Consider the following 27,191-nt stretch of genomic DNA (forward strand, 5'->3'; position numbering starts at 1 on the left):
TTCACCTCCCATCTCATCCCTGAGCAATATGATCCATGCATATAACTCTTCCAACTTAGATGTTTCTGTATCAAATACTGTTCAAAGGACCTTGGTGAGAAGATCTGCAAATAGAAGACTAGGCACCAGGAAGCTGGTGAACTGAGATAATAAAGATACTTAACAGGATTTTATAATTAATTTGCTTGCAGCAGTAAGCATTTTCCACTTGTATTTCAAGCGACTGAACTGATCGCCTCCCCAAACTTCGTTTTTACCAAACAATACTGTTTGCCTATTACGGTTTTCGATAGCTTTGCAATTCAAAGAAATAATTACAAACTAAACCTGCCATCTGAGTTTTGTATTATGGAACAATTTCACCATCCTCTTATCTTCCTTCTCCTGGGGACTTGTTGAAAATAAAGTTTCCTTATTATTTGTCATCTGGTCTGACAAGAGAAGTTCTGCTCTTGACAGCTGAGAAGTGCTCACTTTAGTTAGACCTGGCCAATACAACAGACTTCATCTAAAGTCCCAAAGAATAAACCTGTGCATAATACTGGAGATTCCAATAACAACCTTCTTAAATTCCATATGAAACAATCAAGGAAAGATTATTTTCTGCACTAAGGTTTTGAGATGAAGCATTCCATCACTTGACTTCCTTGCCATAAATACTATGCTAATTTATAGTCCAAAGGTTCTAGCACAATAGTTTTAAAAGCAGCCAATTTTTTCCACCATGATTTGCACAGAAACAATCAAGTGCCAGATCTAAATGTCACTACAGTATGCCCGATATGTGCATTTCCAATACCATTTGGCATTCTTTGCCCTTTTTTAAAAAATAAAAAATTGGCATGCATGAAGTGATCTGGAATACCGAAGCAATTACAAAATCATATTTAGTTTGTAACACTTCAATTAACTTAAGTGCTGAAACATGCTTCTTTCATAGTAACTTGTTTAATCTGTTACTATTACAAGGATAGGTATTAAGCAAATATTTTAGGCTCCCTGAAAAATTCCAGCACTGTAGCTAACAAAGGCTCATTTCAGTGTGCCTTTGCGCTGACAAATGGATGAAGATCCTCAGGTTACGTTCCTTCTTTTCTTCATGAGAATAGTACTTCCTTAAAAGGAATGACCAAAAGAGAGACAAAACCAAAACATCTAATTCCTTTTTTTTTTCCTATTCATATAGCCTCTTTACAGGCAAATAATATGGCTTGTCTACAAAATTCAAAAAATATCAGTGAGACCCAAATAAATAGACAAAATAATAACAAATTAAGTAACTGAAGTCAAATTGAAGGACTTCAATCAACTGCTCATACACATTGAAATCAATCATTCACTGAACCAATTTTCACTGACTAGTTTCTTTCAGTTCTTTGTTTTTGCAGCAGCCAGACTTGTTCTTAACTGCTTGCTCTATGACTGTGTGAGAATTAATCCTCATCATCTCCGCTGGAAAAGAGTTCTATCCACAAGGTGCCACCACCACAGAAGTCCTGTGCCTTATCGCTGCCAATCATTGTTTCCAAAGACAGGCAGTGGGGAAAGGGTTTGGGGCTGACAGAAGGCCAGCTGGTGGATAATAAACACTGCCCTATAACCTGGCCCCAAGGCAGGGCCAAAGGTGGACAAGCTTTATCAGGGCCACAACTTATTATCATGGACTCCAAGATCTGGAGATGGCTCAGTGTTGCTAGCATATGGGTGGGGCTGAACTTTTTAAGTCTTTTTGGAGGTTAACAGAATGTCACTGACCCCCCCCCATTTTTTTTTTTTTTAAGATATAAAAAGGACTTTACTGGAAACAATGAAATATAAGGAAAACAAAGGAAGGCATTCATCATTCACACAGAATTCCAAATAAAATCAATAAAGTTAGCCAGACTCAACTAACTATGTATTACATCCTAGAATAAGATCTTGAGTTTCAAGTCATATTTAAGTTTATTGAAGAGAGGATAGTTAGAGAGAGATTATCTGGGCCTTTTGCTTGAATGCTGAAAGGTAGATCCTTCTTCCCCTTCCCCTTCCCCTTCCCCTTCCCCTTCCCCTTCCCCTCCTCCTCCTCCTCCTCCTCCAATAAAATGTTTTATTACCAAATATTGGCTGGGCAATCTTGGAATGTCTTAGGGTGTCAGAATCCTTACAATCAATCACTTGCACTGCTAGTTCACTTGCTTCACTTCTGCCATTACAGTAGAGAGGGAGGAAGGGAGAGAAGGTTGGAATGTTAACTGTTAGGTGCAGATGGGCCATTATCTGGCTCTCAGGAATTCCCAAGGTCGTGCCAATGCGGAACCTGAGAACATCTTCGACATGTGCAAGAGAGATTCAAAGACAGAAGGGGTGTGTGTGAAATGGGAGTGAGGTAAAACTAAGTTTTGGCAAGCACAGGACTCAGTTCCGGCTATGTTTCTAGAGCTGTTCATTACTTTCCAATAAATGAACTTTCCTTTGAACCTGCATTGGTTTCGATGAGAGTTGCTTTCATTGGGAACTGAGTACCACGGTTCTTACATAGGGTTACAGCCTGGGGAGCCAACAGCAACTCACTGCTGCTTTAAGGTTAATGTTAGAGGCTGGGACATGCCCTGGAAGCCAGCATGTCTAGCAGAAACAGATATCAAATGCATCCGCTGAAGTTTCCAAGCAGTCTTTAAAAGTAACTCAGTGTAAGAGCAGCTGGAATTAATAGCATAGCCTGGATGCCACTAGGAAGATATGATGGATATCTGTACAATTATGAATTTCAAAACCCTTTCAAAGAAAATGTTGAAAGAACTTCGAAAGAAAAAAAAAGTGAGCAAGAATAATAAAAATCCTTGCCTTTCTTTTGGGTTAATACAATATTGACCAAAAATGTCACTGCTCATACAAATAAGAATAAGAAAAAAGGCATGGAGTCTAGATTTTTCCCCAATTGCTAATTTTTATGTGGAAAGAGTTTCTTTGCAACGGGAGAAAATTGAAGTTTTCACTAAAGCATTGCAGTAGTTTGGGCAAAGGACCATAGAGGAGAAGAGACCATTTAGGCCACCAAGTCCAGCTCCCTGATATAGTGAAGGATGTGCCAATGGAAGACCTTTTGCACATAGATGGTCCATAGTTCACACCTTCGTACTACCAGCTCAAATACCTCAGACACTGGGAGTGAGAAATGACCCTGCCAGTAGCAATTCTGGGATAAACAGGTAAGCAGAAAAGATTTGAATGGGGCAATTCATTTATTTACTGTCCTATTATTCTTTTGTTAGTGTTAAGAACAGTCCCTGTGTGGAATCTTTGAGCAGAATTGAATCTCTTCAATTCAAACATCCCTAACTGGTGCTTCAAACTCATCCTTCTTCAAAAATGATCTCAGGGCAAAAGGAGCAACTAGCAGATAACAAGGCATTTCCAAAACACTAGCAAGCCACCACTGAACTTTCTTCCAAAGCAAATGATGGTTCTGATTGTATGTTTTCTTCAGGGAAGATGGACGACAGAATATCCTTGATCAGAAGTGAGGCTTAAACTTTTTGTTCCATGAAGCAATTACTTACAGCGTTATCCCCAGCAAAAACTGATACTCAGAGAGTCAGTTCCAATTTGTTTTTGGTTTTTTTGGACTGGCAATGAAGATCAAAGCAACAGTCCCAGCAGAGGTGAATGAAGTGGTAGTCCAATATTTCAGACTGGAGCAGGAGGAAGAATCTATTCAAATTCCCCCCACCCCCAGAATAGGAAATGTTGCCCCTTTGTGAAGGTGATGGTGATATCAGGCAATGAGGCCTGGGGAGGGACCAGCAGAAATATTTTCCCCTCCACTGGTAGTACCCCATGACTTTCCCAGCCAGAAAGGTAAAGTCACCTTCAAGTTGAACTTGATTTCCAATTATATAGTTTTCTTGGCCAAAAAAGAAAGAAAGAAGAAAGAAAGAAAGAAAGAAAGAAAGAAAGAAAGAAAGAAAGAAAGAAAGAAAGAAAGGAAGGAAGGAAGGAAGGAAGGAAGGAAGGAAGGAAGGAAGGAAGGAAGGAAGGAAGGAAGGAAGGAAGGAAGGAAGGAAGGAAGGAGGTAATTGTCTGCCAGTGCCTTCTCCCAGGACACATTTTGACCTCCCATTCTGTCCTATGACTTAGGTATATCCTAGAGGTCTTCTTTTCACTAACCAGGATTGACCCTGCCTAGCTTCTAACTGAGTCTAGATAAGACACGTTGGGTGCTACCATCTGCAGAGCCACCTCCAAGTCATGAATTCATGCAAAAGAAAACACCTCCCTTTCATCACAACTGGATTCATGTCCCAATTCTCAAAAGTGAATTGCCTTCATTATCAAAAATGTCTACCTTCATTAGCAGAAATTACAGAAAATTATGAAATGTGACAGGCCAATAAACAGCGTTCAGGCACTTTTTTAAAAAGTTATATTTAGAGTTTTGCTGCATCATATATTCAGCCAATGGGCAGGGCTTTTCCTTCTAATAATCAGAAGGGTTTTTTTGTTTGTTTTTTTTTGGTTTCTGTCCTTTGCTAGTTATACATTTTGCTTACCATTTAAAGTATGGTAAGGCTTAATGCCTAGGCTTAATGATGAGTGAAGTTAAATGTCCTAAATAAATAAATCCATCCATAAATTGGAGTAAATCCTTGCACTGTCAACAGAGTGAAGGAAATGAACAGAAAGAGCCAAGATGTCTATTTTATGATGGGGGATTGAAATTGACATCTGCAGGACTGGAGCCAAAGGCCAGCTTGCATTACACAACCCTGCAGAAAAAAAAATGAGTTGTGTGAAATGTTCCCATTTATTTTTGTCAATAATTTCTATCTCACCAATAAATTTAATCCCTTGCTAAGGTTACATATCCTCTAAAAATATTTTTGATCACTGTTGTTTTTATTGTTGCTATTACTGTTATTAGTAATTATACTTCTAATCTGACTGATCACCAGCGTTCTCTGGATGAGTTAAAATGTTAATAACAGGAAAAAGAATAAGATCAATAAAATGCATCAATAACTAGCATAGGAAAGTTATTATAACATTTCTAAAAGCTACAGTCCCAAGGCAGTCCCCATAACGTTGAAGACTAATGAAACTATTGAACTAAACTATTGAAATAATAGATTTGCAGTATGGGAATCTGCAATATGGAAAAATATGGGATTGCCATGATTTTGCTTCAGCCCCTACCCAGAGATCCCAGCTTAATTCCCATTCTGATCCCATTCAGGGTCATGGATCTCAATGTTTAATAGCATTTTCCAAATAGCAGTACAGAGTCACATTTTTCTGAAAGAAGAAGGAAAGAAAGAAGAAAGAAAGAAAGAAAGAAAGAAAGAAAGAAAGAAAGAAAGAAAGAAAGAAAGAAAGGGAGGGAGGGAGGGAGGGAGGGAGGGAGGGAGGGAGGGAGGGAGGGAGGGAGGACCCAACCCCTATCAACAATTGGAAGATCTAGTGGTTGTCGGTGGTATTTGTAGGAACAGGGGAGGAATGGGCAGGGGCAATGCGATGCAAGCTCGCCTCTTTCTACATGTATCAAATGCAATGTTGACAAGGGGCAACACCTGATGATGTTCAGCCATTATGCTGAGGTTAATCACCACCCCATGGATGCCACCAGTGATTGTAAAAATGACACATGCTATATAGTGAACTCTTCAGAGCAACCTAGTTAGCCACTTTGGGAGTCCCTGCTGCAATGCTTATAAACCTACCCTTAGTCACTCTTGTTGTTCCACTTGATCCTCCCAATCCCTGGGTTGGGGAATGGGTGTGATATCAAGAGGAAGCCATCCAAAGAAAATGCACTTAAGATGAGTTTTTTTTAAAAAAAAAAAGGAATTAGGGATGTTTGTGCCCTCTGTGTGCTAGGAAATGCATTTGGATCTAGCTGTGACCATCTCACGTTCCTTGTATTCTTTCCTTTCTTCTTTCTTGTATTCATTCTTTTGTGAATGGCAGCTGAAGTGCCTCTCACCTGTTATTTCACAATTTTCCAGCTCAGGCCATAGCTAAAAATGGATAGAACCATTGCCAATGTACAATGAACAGTAAAGGAATCTATCAGAAGATAGAAATTAGCCATTTAAGCAAAAGCCAGAATTCTTTATTGAGCTTCATGTGTTCTTTGATAATTTTCCCATTATATTCTCTTCTTCAGTGAGCTGCAAACAGATGACTTATGCAGAAAAATCCCAACTTTGCTTTCTTGTTCGCACATATGAAAGAATCTGATTATTATCGTACTTCAAGAATGAAATTTGTTGCTATTAGTGTTGATTTGGGAAGCGTTCATTTGCATTTGTTTGTGGCCTTGGTGAACAAGAAAGCATCTTACATAAGATATGCAATAGCTCATGTTCACAGGTAATTTTTCAGAGCAAACAGCTTTGCTAAAATCATTCACCATTAATTGGGCTTTGCTGCATTAACTATCATTTTGAAAATCAGCTATATCCTTCCTCCAACTGATTATTTCCAACAAGTTCTATAAACAGTGATTATACCTTATGCCAAGACCAAATTTATTACCACCAAAGAAATAATAAACTGCCTTAAAAAAAGACATCAGTTTTTGTCCTTGTTGAAATGGTTTACTATTGTGTTTCTAATATCTCCTTTTTAAGAATCTCTTAGCCGCCATAACTCTTCACAGTAGTTTCTTCTGCTGTGGGGGCCTACTTGTCATTGTTGTATTAAAATCCACTTTTTTGAGTCAAAGATAGTCAGCTCTGCTTTTCCTTAATATCAAGAACTTCAGGATTTTATGTGAACTTCCCCCAATGTTCTTCTTACTTCCATTTCACTGATTAAATCTTCCCTACTGATGTGTATCTAGTTAAAGGTAATTAATTTCTCTTGCATGTTCTTCCATCTTCTGAAGGATAAATGTCTCAGCAAGACCAAGGAATCTTCTGGAAGGACCATGTTTGGCAGATATCAGGGGAGTTTTCCCATCACTATGACTTCATGCAGGTTTGAAGCATCTGCAGTTTGCTTTTGGAAGACATCTGAAGATCTCTTCCTTGGTTGAACACCAACAACTATATTACATTTATTTGTTCTGCTACTTATTTTAACCCAAATGCTCTCAAATCTTCTTCCAAGTTCATTTACTTTGATTTCTGAACAGGAAGGGGCACAGGGCAATTCCGCCATTTCCATTCCTTCTGTTCTTTCTGTACAAATTGTGCCCTGAAAGCCGAAGCCATTTCATGAAGTCTCAGCTATACCTGTTAAATCACATTTGCTTTTCTGTCCCAGGTTCCAGGTCATCTTGTTTATTTCCCAACATTATTGAATTGTCAGCAAAACTAAAATCCAGAAAGTTAAAAAGCCTATTATGGGTACCTTTCATAAATAACATATTAAAGAACTAAAATCTTTCCAAGGAAATGAAGCACTTCAGACAGGAGGAGGATCTTATAGCTCACCAGATTTTTTTGAGCTATATCTGACACCAGTCTTTCCTATTGACCAGGGGAGATGAACCTCTCAGAGATGTAATTCAGCCATTAATTTGGGTACCACGCATTCTCACATTCCTGAATTACAGCAGCCAACCTCATTCCTTCACCAATCTCAACTACTCTCCCATTTATACTTAGGGAATTTCCAGTTCACGTTTTCTTCCAGTTCTATTTATTGGCATTGTTTTTCCCGCTGACTGCTAGACGTCACTTTCTCCAATAGCTCTTTAGTGTTTCTGAATGCCCCATCCTAAGGCAGAGATGTGGGATATAAGGGTGATTTTGGCCCAGAGCACACAGGACTACAGCACCCTTTGCCATTTACTCAGTATCATGTTCTGATGCAGAAACAAGTACAGAAGTCTTAAGAATGTAATTGAGTATTTTCTGGCAAAATCTTTTTGAAAATTTGTTAATGCTACGTTATTTTTCAAGGAAAAGGGTCCCATGTTGTAGAACAGAAACATGGAGTGCTGCTTTTTGCAGAGGGGGGGATTGGTCTAGCCAAGTTAGCATTGTCTAACCCAAGGATTCCCTAAACCTGGAGGCTAGTGAGCACATCTGGAAGTTTGAGACCATGTGTGGGTGCACATACAACAGGTGTTTGGTGAAGAAAACTTGCCAATTTGTAATGGTTGCTGGGGGGAAAAAAGCACCCATTGACCAGGATGCTATCTGACACCCCTTGAGCTTCCGTGGCTTTCTTTTTCCTGAGCAAGTGGAAAAAAGACTAATGACTAAGGCAGGGGTTCTGTGGGTAGATTTCAGGGGGGGCATGAACTTGGCACAAAAAATCTTTATTTTCATGAACTCTAACTGAAATTCAGCTTGTCTTTTGATGTAATGGGTTAATAAAGAAGCACGTCCATTACTATATGACCTATGTATTATTTTTTTAATATTGTGATAACCCTATCTGAGCACAATTGGTTTCCTTTGTAATACAATTTGTATCCATATATTTTATTTATTTTTATATAAATGTATAACAATATAAATAAATAATAAAATATTTAATGTATTTTACTATTTCTTACATTTAAATACATTTTTTGAGAATGTTTCCGCAGACTCTCAAAGGGGTCCATGGCACCAAAACGGTTAAGAAATTCTGAAACTACCTATTTTCTAAGAAAAATTACAGAGCTGGGTTTCAAACCCAGAAGAATCTCTGCTAGCTTATTTCTTCAGTTCTTCCATTTATAAGCCATCTAACTGCAAAGCAATTCAGGGCCACAGGAAAAAAAAAAACCTAAAAACATCAAGCCAAACCAATCACACATCCAGTCATAACTCATTTCTAACTTGTGTATCTGAGTTAAGAACTGCATAGATCCCAGGCTTAGCTCCTCCCTGTTCTTTAGTGTAGACATCATTGTCCAGACATAGCCAACACAGAAATCTGGATTTCTGAAGAGCTTTTCATGAGGCAGAGCTCACATCCTATCGCAAATGTAATTGGTGCTTAATACTCACTGAAATCAGTAGGGCTTGATTCATCACTAAGTTTCCCCATTTGACTGCAACCAAATTAGTCTGAAGATAGCTCTGAATATGTTTAATTTAACATACGTGGTGCTTTTTCTGAATTTATACTATTACATATTATGTATTTATTAATAATTATTTTATTGGGCTTATACATCCATTAATTATTCCAGATTCACACATACGTACAAACACATATACATACATACACAAACACACACAGAGACACTCCTATCTGTCTGTCTACCTATCTGAGAGCCAGTTTAGTGTGGTGGTTAAGGCACCAGGCTCTGAGTTCTAGTCCCTCCTTAGGCATGAAGCCAGCTGGGTCCTTGGGCCAGTCACTCTTTCTCAGCCCTAGGAAGGAGGCAAGGGCAGACCACTTACAAAAAACCTTGCCAAAACAAGCTGCAGGAAATAGTCCAGGCAGTTGCCAGGTGGCAACACTGACTAGAGGGCACAAAACAGACAAACAAAAAACCACCAAAATCTATCATCCATCCATCCATCCATCCATCCATCCATCCATCCATCCATCCATCTATCTATCTATCTATCTATCTATCTATCTATCTATCTATCTATCTGTCATCTATCTATCATCTATCTATCTATCATTCCCCCCCCCCCCATCATCATCTATCTACAACTTGGTGTGTGAACTTCAACTCCCATAATTCTCATCATAGGCATGTTGGCTATGGAATTCTAGGATCTGAAGTCTACACATCTGGAAATTGCCATGGTTGGGAAACCCTGTTCTATATGAAGAATTTCCATGAAAGAGGAAGGTTCCCCATTTATGTGAGAGAGCAGAAGCATGGAAAAATGTACTTCTTAACACATTTCATATTTTCCTAAAATGAAGATGATCTTGAGATGCACCTCTCTCACTAAATGACAAATTATACAGGGAAAACTTCATCTGCCTCTATTAGCATATTCTGAGCAAATCTAAGATGACCCTGCCATTTTAAAGGTAAATTATTTGGGGAATATCTCAGACTTTCTTTCCACTAAATGCCACCCCCTCACTCTCTCATCTCCTTCATTTCTTTATTATTATGCATCAAGAGCCTTCGTTCATTTTAAAAGATGGGGGGGGGGGGAAATGTTGGGACAGTAGCTAATAGCAATGGCACATTGTGATCTGATTTTTGCAGAAATATGTGGCTGAAAATATCAAGTAGCTGCACCCTGGTGTACAGCTAATTAGTTATATTCAAAGAGCAGCCAGCCAATAAATTCCACTGAATTTCAACAAGCCCAAAAACTTGATAGTCCACTAAACTGTGTTTAGAGAAGCTATTTTTGGGGAAACTTGCCTGCTACTACTAGCTACTTCATTAAATAACTGCACCATAGTTTGTTAACAATGGCTCTAGTTTCCCAACCTGGGCAAATTCTGAAAATGTGGACTTCAATTCCCAGAATTCCCCAGCCAGCATGGCCAATGCTGAGAATTCTGGGACTTGAAGTCCACACGCCTGGAAGTTTTCCAGGTTGGGAAACTCTCCTGTAAAGCATTTCCCATCCTAGAAGTCTCAGAAGGAAGTCTTGGGAAGAGCCTGTTCTATAAAGCTTCTGTCCTAGGCTTGCATAGGCACCACTGGATCCTGGCTGGCAGCTACGATAAGGAGATAAATGAGTTGCCATCAAAACTCTCATTTGGCACAAACGGGAAGCAAACAACGTTTGTGATGTGGATCGTTGGGGGAATAATCTCATATGGAGCTGACAAGCCCACGTAACATGCTGTATGACCAGTTTAAACTAAACTAAGATTGGCCAGAAGGGAGAGTAATTAATCATTATTCAGTGATAGCTTCTACCCTCCACTACTCGCTAGCTGGAGTGCCCAACCAAGAGCATGTCTAACTAATATATTACATTATTCATGCTACAGAAATCTCCAGTTAAAATGGCATGGTCTACTGGAGGGGTGGGGGAAAAAAAATCTAGCTTTCAAGTGGGTAGATGACATTTTCCTTGCATATAGGCAACTAGAAAACTGAGCTGGCAATGCAATAAGACACACAGACACACACACTGACACACACACACACACACACACACACAAAGATTTAGGAAGCCAGTTATAGTTGAATATAAAGGACGGGTCCACCACCATGTCTCTCTTTACCTTGCTGGTGAAACCTCAGGGCATTTGCAGGGCAAGAAGAGATCTGTGTGCATGTTGTATTGCTTCAGGCTCTCAGGGATGCTCACTTGATGGAAAGATTTCTTGAGCAGAAAAATTAAAATCCTAAATGGATTTTAATAAAAGGGGAAAATATCCTAAATGTGGAATAAAGATACCACTTCTGAATACCTTTGGGGCCATACAATGTTACCTTCTCAAAGATGATGTAGCAAAGCAGATGCAACAGAAGTGAAATTATTTTTTTCTCCAATTTAGAAAGGAAGATTGAGGGCTCCAATGACAATCCAGTCCAGACAGAGGTTTGTCATTCCATCGCTATCTGTCTGTGTTTCTGGAGAAACTAGGATATTTCAGCCTTACTTGGAACATAATAAGCCTATGTATTGGATCACCATGCCAAATGCTTTTGCTTCCCCCCTTCCCCTGCAAAAAAAGGTAAATAACATTTTAAAAAGCAGTTGTGCAATTCATTGATGTAGGAAGCCAAATGGCATATACATCTGTTGGAGTGTACAGAAATGAATTGCATACACCTTGCCTTCCATCACAAGACCTCTTTTATCTGTCCCCTCCCTGCTGTCATATGTAGAGGAGGAGGTGTGGGAGCGGGAGGGGGAGGGGGAGGATACTGCAGGTCTTGGAGATTTTGAAAGAAATGTTCAATATGTTCCAGTCCTGTCTGGCAAATGGTTTCAAACTGTAGTCATCCTCTACATCTTAGAAAAATGTTTAAGTGGCCACAAACCCCAGAACTGATGCCACCAAACATATTTTACCATGGGACAGGGTAGAAACAGAGTGACAAAGTGGGACTGGGGATGCAGCAGATGTTTATAGGTCCCCCTCTAAGGGACCTTGGTTCTATGTATTCACTACGCTACAGGCCAATGATGATGAGCTGTTTGGTGTCTATTGTATCTGTATAGAATTGTTTCCCTAAGGGATTAATTCCACCTTTGATTCAATCTGGTGAGGTTTAAATTAAATCATGAAGTTACAAACCTCCAAGGAACTAGTGTACAGTTTCTGACCTTCTTTATTACTTTCTGCTGTTTGATAAAGTAAAGAAAATTGCTTTGTAGCACAGGGTAGTATGGTGTTTGTGAACCAAGAATATCAATGTTGAGGGTTGACACTACCAGCCTGCATCACTAGAATGCCATGTGGAAAGATTAATTAGCAGTGAGCAAAATCAGAGCCACACTTTGCCTTCATGTTAAACCTAGAATTAAATCTGGGAGGCTTTTACAAACCGAAGGTAGCTGTACATTAAGGTTTTTTTGGTTTTGTTACATTGAGAGCTTGGTTGTGCTAGAACAGCTTTTCCTGTTCAAATGCCTTTTAAGTACAATGGGCTACAGTTCCTACAGTCTGTGCCTAGTGTGTACTCATTATATGGAAGAGGGTAAGAATCATAGTCATGCCATTTGTGCTAAACATGACCTGTGTGTGCTCCAACACAGAATGATCCATGCCAAAGAGAAGAAGCTTACAGCAGCCTTGAAGATCACCACCATTTTCAGAAGTACCAGTCATATTTATATCATTTTTTTTAATATGATTGGTATTCCTGAAAACACTGGTGATCCGCAAAGGGAGACCCAAACTCCAAAATCAGCCTTTTGAAGACTGGGGGTGCTCATTGATTTCAAAATATTGAATGAATGGGAAGGGGGTGGATCTGGCTTCTTGAGTAGGGAAAGGCCATAGGGCAACTATTAGTTGTAGGGCTTCCTGACAAACATAGACTCTTAGTTGTAGGGCTTCCTGACAAATGTAGAGATGGAAGAGAACATTTAGGATGGAACTGCCAGTGCAGGAATCCAGATTAAAACATCCCTGACAGATGGACACCCAACTTCTGCTTGAACACATCTGCCCAATGAAATACAGTGGTAAATACATTCACTAGTCATTTTCTATTTATTATTTCCATGTATACATTTGGATGAGGCATTGTGTTGTTCTAGCAAGGCTAAGCAGAAAGTGTAAAAATACCTATAGAAATAAAATAATCATTATATCTCCAGAACTAAGCAGGAGTGTCGCTTACTATGGCTTTCTTCAAGACAGTGCCTTGCCTAGACAACAACCCTGGACTTCTTAGGGGGCCTCCCAACCAAGTGCTAACCAGATCTGATCCCAACTTAGCTTTTTTCCAAAGGCAACCAATGTTAGTTAGGTATTACTTAATGGACTCTTTTCATCATATTAACATCTGACTAAGAGAGTCTCTCTTCTACTTCATAAGACTTGGACACTGAGTTTGAGTCAGAGGCAGTATTTTAAACTTCAGAGCCTACAGACCCACAGCTATGAAGCTGACCTTCCTACAGATTTACCATTCTAACAATGCTGAGAAACTATTCATGAAGAATTGTGAATATTTGGGGAACTGTAATATCACTGTTTTTACTCAAAAGACAACTTTCTGCCAAGCACTATATCTTTAAAAAGGGACATTTGATGTAGCTTTCCTGAGAACATGTATCTTCTGTTTCAGGGAAGGGAGTGAGGATCATAAATATAGTTATGATATATTGAAACACAGTGCTGTTTCAAGTTTGCCTTTCTCCATCTCTAAGTTGACTGCATTCCATCCTTCCTTGTCTTGTGCTACAAGAGTTTCAATTATTTGTAAAGCATCATCCCATTAAAATGAATTATATACAAGCTTAATCAAAAATGTCTGTATAATAATGAGTACTACAGAAATAACATGGAATCAAGGAATTGTATATGCCAATTGGACCTAGATTTGCTCTTCCTTTTAATGTCAAAAGTTACTTTTTTTTGCAGGGAAAGGACTGGAAATAAAGAGGCACAGCCCAGATAAATGTTCAGTTGCTGTTAGCCCTTCAAGGTAGGCCAGGCCAGGAAACAGACACCGCAAGGATCACAGGAATGTTACTTGATTTGTTGTAGGGTACAATAACAGAAACATGAAAGTCTGCCAGAGTTTCCCACATCCCCTTATAACAGACAGAATCAGGGAGGAATTATTCTGAGTTTCTTTCCCAGGGCTAATTGCTGTTCCTCCTCCCTTAACAACTGCTGCATGGTTTCATCAAGGTTATTTCTGCATTCTTGTACAGCTGCCAGTGTCAGAAGACTCAGTAGTGATGACAGTATGGTGTAATGAGAATGGAGGGGGAGGGAAGGTAGACATTTGCAAGTTCTGGATTGCTTCATTTCCTGTTTTCTGCATTGCAAGGACAACAGTGTCCATGTTAGCCCTTTGTAGTAGGCCAGGTCAAGAAACAGACACGGCAGGAATCCCAGAAATGCTGTATATCATAGTAAGGTACAATAACAGAACCTTGAAAACCTGTCCAATTTCTCTCTGTCCCATCCTATACTTAGCAAAATCAAGGCAGCTTATTTTAAGTTTCTTTCTCATGCTTCCCTCTCTGTAATCTCTTCTCCAAGCCCCCCAATGGCTCCCACCTTCCTTCCTCTTTTAATGTCTCTCTCATATCTTCCTTAAGTTCAGCTCTCCATCCCTTGACAGTTCACCAGGAAATGGATTAAACCTTGCAACCAGATGGTATCAAAGTTTCTAAAGAGGTACATTATCAAGAGAAAACATATGCATCCTCTTATTGTAACCTGCCATTTCCTAGTGGCAGATTAAAGCTCCTAAAAACACCTCGGTGAGGTTGCTGTGCTATTTTATAACTTAAATTTGAACATAACCTCCACCCTTCCATCTCCTTATTAGTCTTTGTTGCATTGAATCAAATCATATCTCCTTCAAGCCAGGGCCAACTTGATGACACACCCATGTGGCCTTCCTGACAATCATATGGAAGTGGTTTGCCATTGCTCTGTACCATAATGGTTGTTTTCTGTTGTACTTCTTGGTCTAGCCCAGGGCCCTGGGATTTCCTGCAGCTTTCCCATCCAAGGGAACAGGTCTGATCTTTCCAAGCCCAACCACCAAATGGCATTGCCAATCTGGCAACTGACACCAATGACTTTGCAAATATTGTAAGATGATTAAAGGAGTTACCTCTTGTTCTAGAGATGCTATGTCAGTCCCTTTGAGGATAATAGAAGACACCCATTAATATATTCCTGTTCTAGGATTTACCAGGTCCAAGTCTGCTTAGCTTCTCAAGATCAGACTAGGTTAACTCTTATTGATTTATTTGCCCCTTCATATCAGAAAAAAAATCAGCAGTCTTATATCAATAAATGGTGGGTAAAAGTACGAACTCTAACCCAGAGGTGGCTAAACATGTACCTGAATTGTTATGCCAAGTTAGTTCAAATTCTGTAACAAGAAAAGTTGTACAGTTGACCTGGGTCAATTATACAAATAATAATCAAACCATTTGCCTACATACCTACATCCTGCACATCACAGGACAAACTTTAGGAAGCTTTCTGATGAAAGTAGAGGCTCTGCCAATTTTTTTGTGAAATATTCTGTTTTGGGGTTCCCCCCTCACTGTTTCTGATTTCCCCGAATCCTTTGCATGGTGGGCTTAGAATACAGATTCTGCACATTCCAGACAAAGAATTGGGAGGGTGGGGGGAAGTAGCAAGTGAGGCTGAAAGATTTTGTTCCTTTTATTTTGATCTGCAAGCCTGATGAATGCTGCACTTAAAAAAAAAGGGGGCGGGGCAATCACAGGAAATTGTCATACAATGAGTCTTGAAAAAGATCTCCTAACACTATACATAAAGATGCAGGAATGCCCAATCAGTCTATCCTGACAGTTTATCCTGCCTGTAGCAGCATCTCTTTCTCCCTATAATATATTTTCCAGTAGTTGCATCAGATCAGTAGTTTCACATTATTGAAAATGCTGGTCACATAGGTACAAATTTAGAATCATCATATTACAGAGTTATTTTAGGTCATTTATAGATCAGATTTATACTACAGTAACTCATTACAGCCATCCCCACAAGGAGACATAATCATTGCCTATTGAAAGCTCATATCTAAAGGGATATTATGGTTTCATTTTATTTCATTTTATTTTTTTCCCCAAACTGTCCCAAGTTATTACTAGCAGCAGAAACTACTCTTTCTGTATTACAATCTCCGCTGGCAAGCCTTCAGTGGTTTACAGCCATTTGGGACCAATTGCTATTTTTCTCCCCGATTTGGGGCTCCTCCACTTAGTTACCAATCTTTTGTGCATTACAAAGGAATTGTTTGGTTATACTACTTGAAAAGACGATTGTTTCTCCCACCAGATATCATACTCACCCCAGCATAGAGGCAAAGTTCCAGTGCTGTCTTCTAAAAAACAGAGCACTATGCTACAATTTGGCAACCTAAAATGGGACGTGGGCTAATTTGAAAGAGCATTGGGAAGAAGGAAGGCCTTTGACCCAAGGGTGTCTGCAAGATGTAATAAAGAAAAGTTGAGATAGCAGCTGTGAGGGTGCAACCACAGCTCTGCCTGATTTTTTATGTGTGTCACACACACGCACTTTTTCTTCATGTCTGCAATCCAAGGCGAAATAGAACATATTTCAGTTATAATCCCTCAAATTGAAAGGCAAACATCACCTCTGTATCTGGTTCTTGAACACATGATATACTAAATATTGATTTCTTAAAAAATAATTTATTGCTTTTTTTCTCCCCATTACAATAGAAGACACTCAAAATCCAGAAAGAAAGAAAGAAAGAAAGAAAAAGCTGTAAACGTTTAGTTTGGCATTCACACAATCAAAAGTTAAAATACCTGTATCTTCAACCTACAAAGCAATTGACGGCAAGAGCTGCAGAGATTGAACGGGTGCTACAGTATGCAGAACAGAACTTGTGAAAAAGTTCTTTTTTATTGCTATCTACCTACTTAGAAATACAAAGACAAAATGAGGAAGAGAGAGCAAGCACAGGACACAGAACAAGACACAGTGGGATCTACAAGAACATAAAATGCTGGTGATGAAATGGGGGCTGTTACTAGACTCAGCTGCATGGATCACCGGACAAATCAGTTCTCCTATACTTCGAAAGAGAGAGGAAAGAAAAAAAATTATATAGGTAAGTAAGGATGCTGGATTCTCAACAAAGTAATAAATGCCAACCAGCAATTAAGTGCACTCCACTTAATACCAGCCCTGCTTAAAAGGAATTACTCAGGACTCTTTTGTAGGAGGAGAACAGCATTAGTTGAGGGTGGCAAAAAGTCAGGAGGAGTCTGGGAGCTGGGTTTAATTTTATTAAAAGGCACAAGCTTTTGTGAGACGATGCATCGGATGAAGTGAGCTGCTCACAACCGCTTATGCCGGTGAATGAAATGTGTTAGTCGGAAAAGGTGCTACCAAACTCATTCTGAATTCTGAATTTCAGCACCCTTTTAATGTAAGAACTGCTTGTACTTTACATGCAGACTCACACAGGGTCTTCCTACTCAACTATCAATGGCTCTTGACTATACCAGATACTACCAGATCACAGTAGAGCGGCTCTAAATGTAGGGGATAAGAGAGAGAGAGAAAAAAGGACCCTGTTTGGTTTGCCCTCCAAAATTAAATGGGCCTTACTGTGATTTGAGCCTCCGCTCCCTGAGCCCAATTCACCACTGCTGCCCTGGGGAATAGTGCCCTAGGCTGAAAGCATCTGGAGAAAACAGCCAATAAAGTTCCAACTTTTCTGCTCCAAATCATAGAGTTTATGGTCAGAGGTTGGCTAATTTGGGAAAACTAGATCCCGTTATAACTTTCCCAAAGCAAATCTGTTTTTCCCCTCTTCCTTTCTTGTGAAAGGGAGAACTGGCTAGGTCAAGGGAGCTATGGAAGTGGACTAATTTTGATCCAGGCTCATCTGAGCCCTGGGCCTTACTCCAGAGAGTTTCACTTAACTAAGCAGGACAGTTCATAGTGAAAGTTCTTTCCTCATAAAAGTTTGCCTTGTGTCTCATGAGAGGAACAAGCAAGATGGAAAAGGTGTTGCCTAGATACTGGGTGTAGGCCATTTGAGGATCTCCAAACGTTGATGGTCTCCTTCAGCGGCACCAGCCCCAATCAGCAGGATCAGTGGCAAAAAATTGTGGGGGTTTATAGTCTAAACTATCTGGGGGCTATTAGGTTGTTTAGCATGGGCCCTTTCTCCCTGAACACCTAACCTCTGAACACCTATGATATCACAGTGTTATTTCTTCTACTTAGTTTAGAAAGTTCAGCATGACAGACCTAGGCAGAAAGCTTTATCCACATGGACCAGTTCCCCTGTATACTGCACTACAGGGAAGAGATCTCTGCATGCCATAGTTGGCCATAAAACCCATATCGTGCTCCATCTTTCACTGCTTTCAAGAATGTATTATTATTTTGTACATGGGTATGAATACCTTGGTACAAAATTGTATGGGCTGTGTTTGAACTAGCCCATACACTTCAGCATGCACATGAGAAGTTTAATTATATTCTTCATACTTAAATAATTAATTCTGCTGTATAAGCAGGTAGAGAACTGCCTATAAAAGATCTCACTGTGCCCTCTTTGGCATAGAAGTTTTCTTTTATTTTGACCAGCTAGGACAGTATACATTCTTAGAGCCCAAAGCATTGAGAGGAAACTTGGGTGATTTTATGAACAAGTAGCAAATGCCCTAAAAGTAGGGCGATAAGGAAAATTTTCCCAATTTTGTGATCTCTTGGAGGCATCAGTAAGGGGTGGAGCCAAACACTTGAGTTCTTTTGGTACTGGGGGACATTGGGCAATTGTAAGGAGACAAACATGGGTGCCTGAAGTCTTGCTAATGCAGGAGGAACCCATTTGTCCCTTGAAGCCCCTTCCCCAAACACTCATTGGCCCCACCCACCTCAGGGCTGGGGCCTTGACATGTCACATGACACCTGTTTCAGCCCCATGAAAGGGAAAATGGAAGAGGAGGACTCATCTTGTAATGGTTTCTTGAGCTGAAATCCAATGAAGCAATGGACAGGAATGACTTGAACAGACAAGATATGAGATGAAGGGCTGCACGAATTAGTCCTTTTTAGCAGCTTACACTAGGTCAGCCCAGAAACTTACAAATGGATTCTACAATTCTGAAAGCTCCCACAGTGTTATGGGTGCTCCTAAGGCCATAATAGTGCATAGCTAAATAATAATAAAGAGGGAGGAAAAAGCCACTGTTTTGTAAGGGAAAAAAAAAAAGAAGACAATTCTTTTTTTTAAAAAAAACTAATATACATTTAACAACCTTACAATTGGTGTGCATCTTAGGTATAAAATTTCCACTGGCCTTTTTATTATTTTAGTCACCTCATAATTTATAATAAATAGATAATCACAACTGATAAATATGCATATTTAAGTAAACAAAGGAATGAAAATTAGTGTTTATACAGGATGTGTACATTTAAAATCATAGGCAATCATTGAACTCTGCCAATGAAAAGATTACTGACTTCAAGAAGAGTGTTCAGAAACACAGAATTATTTTAAAACTAGAACTGTGCTCTGCATCACAACAATTTGTTTTATCAAACTAAAGTCACAGCAGTGAAAAGAAAGCATATTTTTATAAAGATTTCTGACTTCTAGTTTCAAACCTATCAATACATAAAATAAAAACAGATCTTAATGATTACCATTTAAGAAGCGGTAAATAAAATTATGAGATCTCCTAGAAAAAAAATTAATGAGAAAAGTCTCCCCCACCCCCACTTTAATAAATTTTGTGTATATAAAACCACTAAAGAGATGCAAAAAAAGGAAGGAAGGAAGGAAGGAAGGAAGGAAGGAAGGAAGGAAGGAAGGAAGGAAGGAAGGAAGGAAGGAAGGAAGGAAGGAAGGAAGGAAAAATAGAGATGAGTAATGCCTAGATGGTTAAGACAGGATTTGAGAAAAGTCAGGATCCAGGCAAAGTTAAGATAAGTCCAATTCCTAGACATATTTACACAAAAGGCTACATTAAATGAGAGTGTAAACAGGATTGCAGTGTTAATCTCACCCTAGCTAGATTGCAAAGTTTGTGCTCCTCCCACTGATATTTATTGGACTGAATACCAAGTAGCCCCAGAAGTTAAACCAGCAACAACAAAACCTCTTTTGCTTGTTAGTTCTTAGCCCAGTTCTCAAGGCCCTCCTGCGAATAGTGGTTAACACAGCTACTAAGTTTGTGTTTCTGCTGTATATCAAGTTAGGCTCTTGACTCCTCATTGATAAAATATCAAGATTGGTGGGTCATCTGTCTCTGAATGCATAGGTGTCATCTCCATAAAATCCTCTAGCCATGTTAGTGGAAACCACTTTCCTAAGAACCCTAGTGAAACTTGTAAATTCTAGAAGCACTTCTTCAAGAAACACTTTGAGCTTCATCATCCAGTAATTTCACTAATTCAAGTCAGGACATGAGTAGTCCCAGAAATTGCAGAATGCTCACTTTTTAGCAAACTGTGTTTCCGATTTAAAGCAAATGTTTTATTTTAAAACAGACATAAACGTTCTACCAGAAATATTAGATTAGCGTATATTCTGTTTAGGGCATTAGTTAAGAGGTTGCAAGTCTCCAATTTCACATATAATATGAATATATGAAAAGAAAAGTGTGCATAGGTATAGGTTACTTTCTGACACACTGTTCTGGACATCTCCTCTCCTTCAGAATGTCCCATTGCTCTTCTGGACCACTCCAATCTGGCCATTCTCGGGTGGTCCAGTTTTCCAAAAGTTAATCCTCAAGTCCAGCCCATTTTAGTTTGGAAGATAGTTTCTGCCAAACTGCTGGACCAACCTTGCATTGGCTTAATTGTGTGGTCTGGAAGAAGGACAGGTTTTGTCTAATCTCTATATCTATATCCTAGCACATCAGTACCCAATCTGCCTTAACATTAGTAGTACAAATAACTATCAAGGGTGATGGTTACTTTTATATTGTGAGATATCACTGGCTGAGAAGAGTGATAAAAGATAGGAGCTACTGTGCCATTCGTGTAATGACGGAGGTTTGAATATTCTTAACTTTGGCTGAATTCTGATAATTAAAGAAGCTTTCTAAAGAAAGGAAGAACGATATGGTAAAGCCTCAGTATTTTCCCATTCAATGCACACATACACACATTCACTCCCACGCTTTACTTTTTTTTTTTTACAATCAAATATATATAAGCATAAGTTCAGCTTTCTAAATATGTTAGTGTACAATTTTGTTTTGCCTTGTATAATTACATTTGAATATTCTTGATTAAGAAAAAATTCAGCAGTTTTTTTAAAAGAACGCTGCATTTACAGTGCATAGCTGTAACCAAAAAAAAAGAAAAGAAAGGAGCATTGTTTTCTCATACACTATGTACATAAAATAAAAATACTCCATTTAACAAGTGTAAATACTTGACTACATTCTCAAATGTAGTAAATCATCTAACTGTACATTCAATTCCCATTCCTCCATGAACGTTACCCTCAACTTTTTTGTAGAGTAACACCATGTTGGTTCATCAAAGGAGAAAGAAAAGAAAAAGAGAAAGAAAGAAAGAAAGAAAGAAAGAAAGAAAGAAAGAAAGAAAGAAAGAAAGAAAGAAAGAAAGAAAGAAAGAAAGAAAGAAAGAAAGAATCCAACACACTGATGGTTAACAAGGAGGGTCTTGAAATTTCCCTATGTTAGATCACTCTGTTTTGAACAACAAATGGAAGTCACAATTAAAACAGCAAACATTGAAAATCCTCTAGATGTTTTTCAGCCTTCCACTTTTTCTCCCCGCCTTCATGACAAAAACACAAGAAGGGACATTGGGTTTTGTGGGATCTGCAGTTCTCTTTGAGATTGTCATCCTATTAAAACAACATGGTGTGAGAAGCTTGCTTTAAGGGGAAAAAATTAAAAAAGCACCAAAACACAGTGTATCTTAGATGCCAGCAGCTAAAGTTTCAATTTGCTTCATTTGGAAAATGCCGTATGTACATATTTTTAAGTTTGTTTTCACTTTATCTCTATGGAACTGCTGCCACTTAGCACTAAGAAGATCCAAACCCACATCCTCATTCACCCTGGAAAAGCAGTACTGAACTTAGGGATACACTAATGATGTCATGAGTCCCAGCTGCCTCTTCATTCCTCTAGCTTGTGTCCATGTAAACCATGTTTTTGTAAGGGAGAGTGCCGAGGAGGAGACATGTGTAAGCATGACTTCTTCACTGTCTATTATTGAACGACATGATGCTTGTGAGGTATTCGGCATCCTTCCGTTCTTCTTGGCCATGATGCACGTTACCTCCGGAAGCTCCGCTGTGCCTCTTTAAGTAAACTATCGAAATCCATGGAGTCATACTTGCTCTTAGTAGAAGCAGGATCAAAATCGTCTGAATGTGAATCTAGAAGAAAATAAATTCTTGAGGCACACTTATGTTCCCTTCTCCTTAACATGACAGTATAGCTCAGTGTTTCTCAAACTTGGCAACTTTAAGATGTGTGGACTTCAATGCCCAGAATTCCCCAGCCAGCATGCTGGGGAATTCTGGGCGTTGAAGTCCACACATCTTAAAGTTGCCAAGCTTGAGAAACACTGGTATAACTTGATGCGTTTTTAGTATATTTCTTTTTACTGAATTTTATAAAAATTCAAATAACAAGAGTTGAAAACCAAATGTATTAATTTTATTCAAAGCTATCTGATATGAAACTACATAATTAAAGGTATGGTAAATAATAAAGAAAAGAAAAAGTCCAAAGGGAAGAAAAACCTTCAAGTAACAACATAAAAAAAGAAAAGAAAAGAAAGAAAAGAAAAGAAAATACACAGAATAATACCGTATTTCTCTGCTTTTCTGACTATAAAAATAATACCATCATAATTATGCATACTGCTATAAAAGTTTTAAGCAACAAATAAACTTTTAAAGAGACTAATATTGTCTAATCTTGCTCTCTGCTTATAAAGAACCTGTTCAAAGGCTGAACGTCATGGCATGATCCCTAACTGGGTTGGAAACTGCTCTGAGATTTATGAACCCTAAATTCTTTTATGGATCAGATCTTTGTAATTAGTTGGCTGTGCCCAACTTTTTTTATACCTGAGGAAATGAGCTAACTACCAATGCAGATTTATCCTGTCTTCATCTGGAAGTCTCAACAAATGTTATTTGTATTGATGTAAACTCCTTTTTATTCTATTGGCCCTTTTTCTGATGTAAGCTCCCATGTTTAGAAATGCAGTTATGCGGACATGGAGAGTTACATCACTAGGCAGAATTAGTGTAATCCCTATATTAAATTACACATTTCAGTGGCAGCTTTCACTGTGGACTACTTTTGAATCCTTTTATTTTACGGCTGTATTGAAAATTCTCTTTTTGCATGCCGCCTCTTACTGGTCAACATTATTTCTATATAAACTCTTTTGAGAGTTCATGATACAACACTCTAATGTCTTCCAAGACGGTCCTATTTCCATTGCTTCTCCAAAAATATTATATAAAATAAAATATATTTTAATTATTTCACAAATTAGTTGTCATTAGGGATTATCTGTTTTGGGTTGATCTAGAATAAGTTACAATGTGTTTCCTCCACGGGCTAGGCCCCTCTTCCTCTTTTGTGTTTAATTTATTTATTCCCCACAACTTGTAAGTTAGAATTCTAACAATTTCCCCTGACGTCAATAGACATTTTCCCATAAAGTAATGGGCCAATCATTTCTAATATAAAAGAAAACATAGTGAAGTTCTGCCATGGAATAGGCTTGAAGAGCCCACTCTTAGTAACGAATAATGTTCAAGAAGCTGTCTGTCAGGGAGCTTATTTTATACCCTAGATGTTCTGAGATACTACAAACATTTCTGACTTCATCAGTGTGGAAGATAAGTCAAATCAAGTCAAGACTTCAATCCATCTTTACTGGTTTTATCAGCCAATGTTGGAACAGATGATTTGCTAACATTTAGGTTTTCGCTAGACTTCTATCTCTGTAGCAGGCAGCTGCCATTCCACAGCTTTACACTATTTATTTTGGCCAGTGAAGTGAATGATCACATATTCACTTTAAACAATGCTAAATTATCATTTAGACTCTGAGAAGGCATCAGCTGCTTAGGGAAAAATACAACCTGGTATTCTTTTCCCACACCACCCAAAACAGAGGCAAAACATAACATACTTCACCCACTGAGAGGTATGGCATTAGGCAGAAATCTTAATTTTAACCCCCCCCCCCGCAAAACCAAATTAAATTATTAGGGAGGCTAATAATGGCACCTTTCTTCAGCTCAACTTTGGAAAGAGAACAATATTGGTTTAACTCTAATAGAAAAATGGGTATTTAATAAGATCCTTTGGAATGATGAACAGCTTAGGATCAGCACATATCCAAAATCTTTATTAGGCAAATCTGCTCCACCCCGCCACAGAAAAGGGGCTATTGAATCAGAACCAGCAGGAGATGGGGAAGATAGGTCTTGGTGTCTGTTCACAATTATTCATCATGCCGGCTTTGGCACTTGCAGAACCTAAAACCTAAACTTTTTTTTCCTGCCCTAATGCTCTGCCCATTTCCCCACAGCAGAGCACATCTGTCCGTGTGGCAATAAGGAAGTAGAAAACATCTCACGTATTTTATTACGTTGCAAATTTTATAGGGATATAAGGTCTATTTATATTTTGCCCCTATTAGATACATTCCCAGGGAGATCAGACAAATTTTATCTGAATTATCTTCTCCCGATTTAAAACCTGCTATTACCTGTGTAGTCACTAAATTTTGTGTTGCTGCAATGAATATAAGGCAAAAATGGTTAAAGAAGTAATTGGTTTAAGAAAATCATTTTTATTTATATTCCTAATTTTTACTTTTAACATCACTTTCTGGTCAATATTTCTTAATTGATGTTGCTAGGGGGTATTTACTCAAAATCATAGTTTTTAGTTTTTAAACTTATTATTACTTGGGTAATTAATGCATTAATATGTTATAGAGACATAAATGTAATATTATTATGTGATCTGTCTTTTCTTCTATCAATTTGTTTTACTCTGTCATTGTTCTCTTAAATTTGCTGGTCATTGACCGAATAAAGATGTGTTCTGTTCTGTTCTGTTCTGCTCTGTTCATTTCTGCACTGGCTAAACAGAGGCTGAACTGCAGCCTGAGTGAGCAACAAAGAAAGCTTTAAAGACTTCCCACCAACACATTACTTCATTGACATTCTGATCCCTTCCAAAGGAGCTAACGTTCCATTGCATTAGAAAGGTTAATCTAGTTTAGAAAGTCCATCCGAAACAATCAGATAAGGCATGGGCCATTTTGCGGGAGATCCAATCTTTTTGGCCACATTTTTTTTTCATCTTGTTCCTCGCTAGGGCAAAAGAGGTGCATTTGCACTCTAATTTTGCACTTTTAACAATTTCCCATTTGAAAAACGTCTATGCGTATGTGTGGGGGGATGAGGTTTTTTTTTTTTTTTTTTAAGTCCTTATGCAGCCCTTAGCTGGGGAAAAATAACCCTATTCCTGAACTGTGGGTACTTTTTAAATAAGTTTTCTTAGGGGGGTTAGGAGGAGAGCTAACTCAAAAATTAGAAAACCCTTTGGCACACCAAAACTGAGTCTTACATTTAGCTAACAGTAAACATCATACCAAGATCTGCATAGTTAGCCTTGCTACGTTGCCTCTGTCCACAAAAATATAGCTGAAAGGCAGGTTCATTGGATCTGCGTAGAGTATATCCATTTTCTAGTGCAGCAAATGCATCACAAGTATAGCGGTAAGTGATGAATCCATAGCTATCTCTGAAAATAATAACAATAATAACAACAACAACTTCAGTCACAGTGCTGCTGCCGCCGCCAAGGAGTGCCACTGTGCAGGGCAGCCAAAAGGGCAGAAATGCGGGGGGGGGGGGGAGATAGGCAAGGGGGGAGAGTTGAAGCGCCCCTGCACTTGTAAGTGTGGATGAGCTGCCAAGCACCCAAATTTGATCACATGACCGAGGAAACTGCAACAGTCATATCTTTGGGGACTGGGTGTTAAGTACCATTCGTTCAGTGCTGCCATAACTTCAAATCGAACGGTTGTTATGTGAGGACTATCTGTAATAAGGTGTTAATGCATACCCAAGTTACAATTCTTTAAAAAGCAAGAATTCCACAGGGGAGCATAGATGCCAACTTCCAAAATCCATTTATTTGTCCTCACAGTAGTCCTGACATACTTATTTATGGAATAGAAAATCTCAACTGTACCTAAATTAATAAATATGAGTCAAGGAGAGAAGTTTCAAAACCATAGCTTGAATATTATTGTATTTTTATGGCCAAATTTCAGAGCTATGGTCTTGTGTATTTTTCTTTTTCCTCATTTGGGTGGGGGAAGCCAAGGAGGAAAGAAAGGCTAATCTTACCCATCATCCTGTAGATTCAGTGTGCACTCCTCAATTTCACCGAAAACTTCAAACCGGTCCCTCAGTTCTGTTCGGGTAGTGCCAGGCCCAATTCTACCAACATAAATGACGCGACGTTCTTCCTGTTTATTAGAAGAAATAGCACAGAATTTCTACATAAATGAGCCCCAAACGGTAGCTATTTAAATGAGTGCATAAAACTGAGATGATTTATAACCTCAATATTTTAGCAGGGTTATTTCAGAGCATTTAATATGAGCAGTAGATCCACCTTCATCTAAAACAGAGCAATGGAGTCCTCCAACAAAGAAAATGCTTAAGTATCTTCCACATATCTTGGCCATAATAAAACTTGGTCAAATTGGAAAAAATGTACCAGTCTCATCTGTCTTAGTAGATAAAAAACAAATTGTGCAGAATTGCCAGAAAATCCAGTGGAAGCCAAGGTTAAATTGATAATCCAGCTTTCATTAAGGAGCTGAGGATCCTCCCACTCCTAACCCAACTTCTCTGCCATTATCCCACCCTGGCTTTTGGGCTGAGACAGAGTGACTGGCCCAAAATCCCCCAGAAGCTTTTGTGGTTGAGGGGGCAGTAACACCCGGGTCACCTTTAAGTTGCTTTAAGTCCAACACAACAGCTGCATCATACTGGCTCACATAAACACACCCACACACTTATACATGAAGAGCACACTTAATTTAATTGATTTAAAAATCAGATAGTTGAGGATTTTACCTTCACTTTAAAAGACTGGACAAGGAGCCTCACT

The 27,191-nt window shown here is 38.8% G+C and overlaps 1 protein-coding gene across 6 annotated transcripts in view; it reads right to left on the reverse strand.

Annotated features, from left to right (window-relative positions):
- Window positions 1–10,405: 10,405 nt before the first annotated feature.
- Window positions 10,406–27,191, reverse strand: part of PPARGC1A (PPARG coactivator 1 alpha) — a 625,128-nt gene continuing 608,342 nt past the window's right edge. For all 6 annotated transcript variants that reach the window (XM_088131377.1, XM_088131381.1, XM_088131379.1 and 3 more), the window contains 3 exons: window positions 26,420–26,541; window positions 25,657–25,808; window positions 10,406–22,399 (listed from right to left, as the gene is read on the reverse strand). In XM_088131377.1, the coding sequence (XP_087987503.1) occupies window positions 22,296–22,399; window positions 25,657–25,808; window positions 26,420–26,541 (378 nt within the window). In that variant the 3' untranslated portion in view covers window positions 10,406–22,295. The remainder of the gene's footprint in view (window positions 22,400–25,656; window positions 25,809–26,419; window positions 26,542–27,191) is intronic.

The sequence above is a fragment of the Python bivittatus genome, unplaced genomic scaffold, assembly GCF_059951505.1.
Source record: "Python bivittatus isolate LINGU-HERP-01145 unplaced genomic scaffold, Pbiv_v1 ctg000960_np1212, whole genome shotgun sequence".
In the NCBI taxonomy this organism is placed as follows: Eukaryota; Metazoa; Chordata; class Lepidosauria; order Squamata; family Pythonidae; genus Python; species Python bivittatus.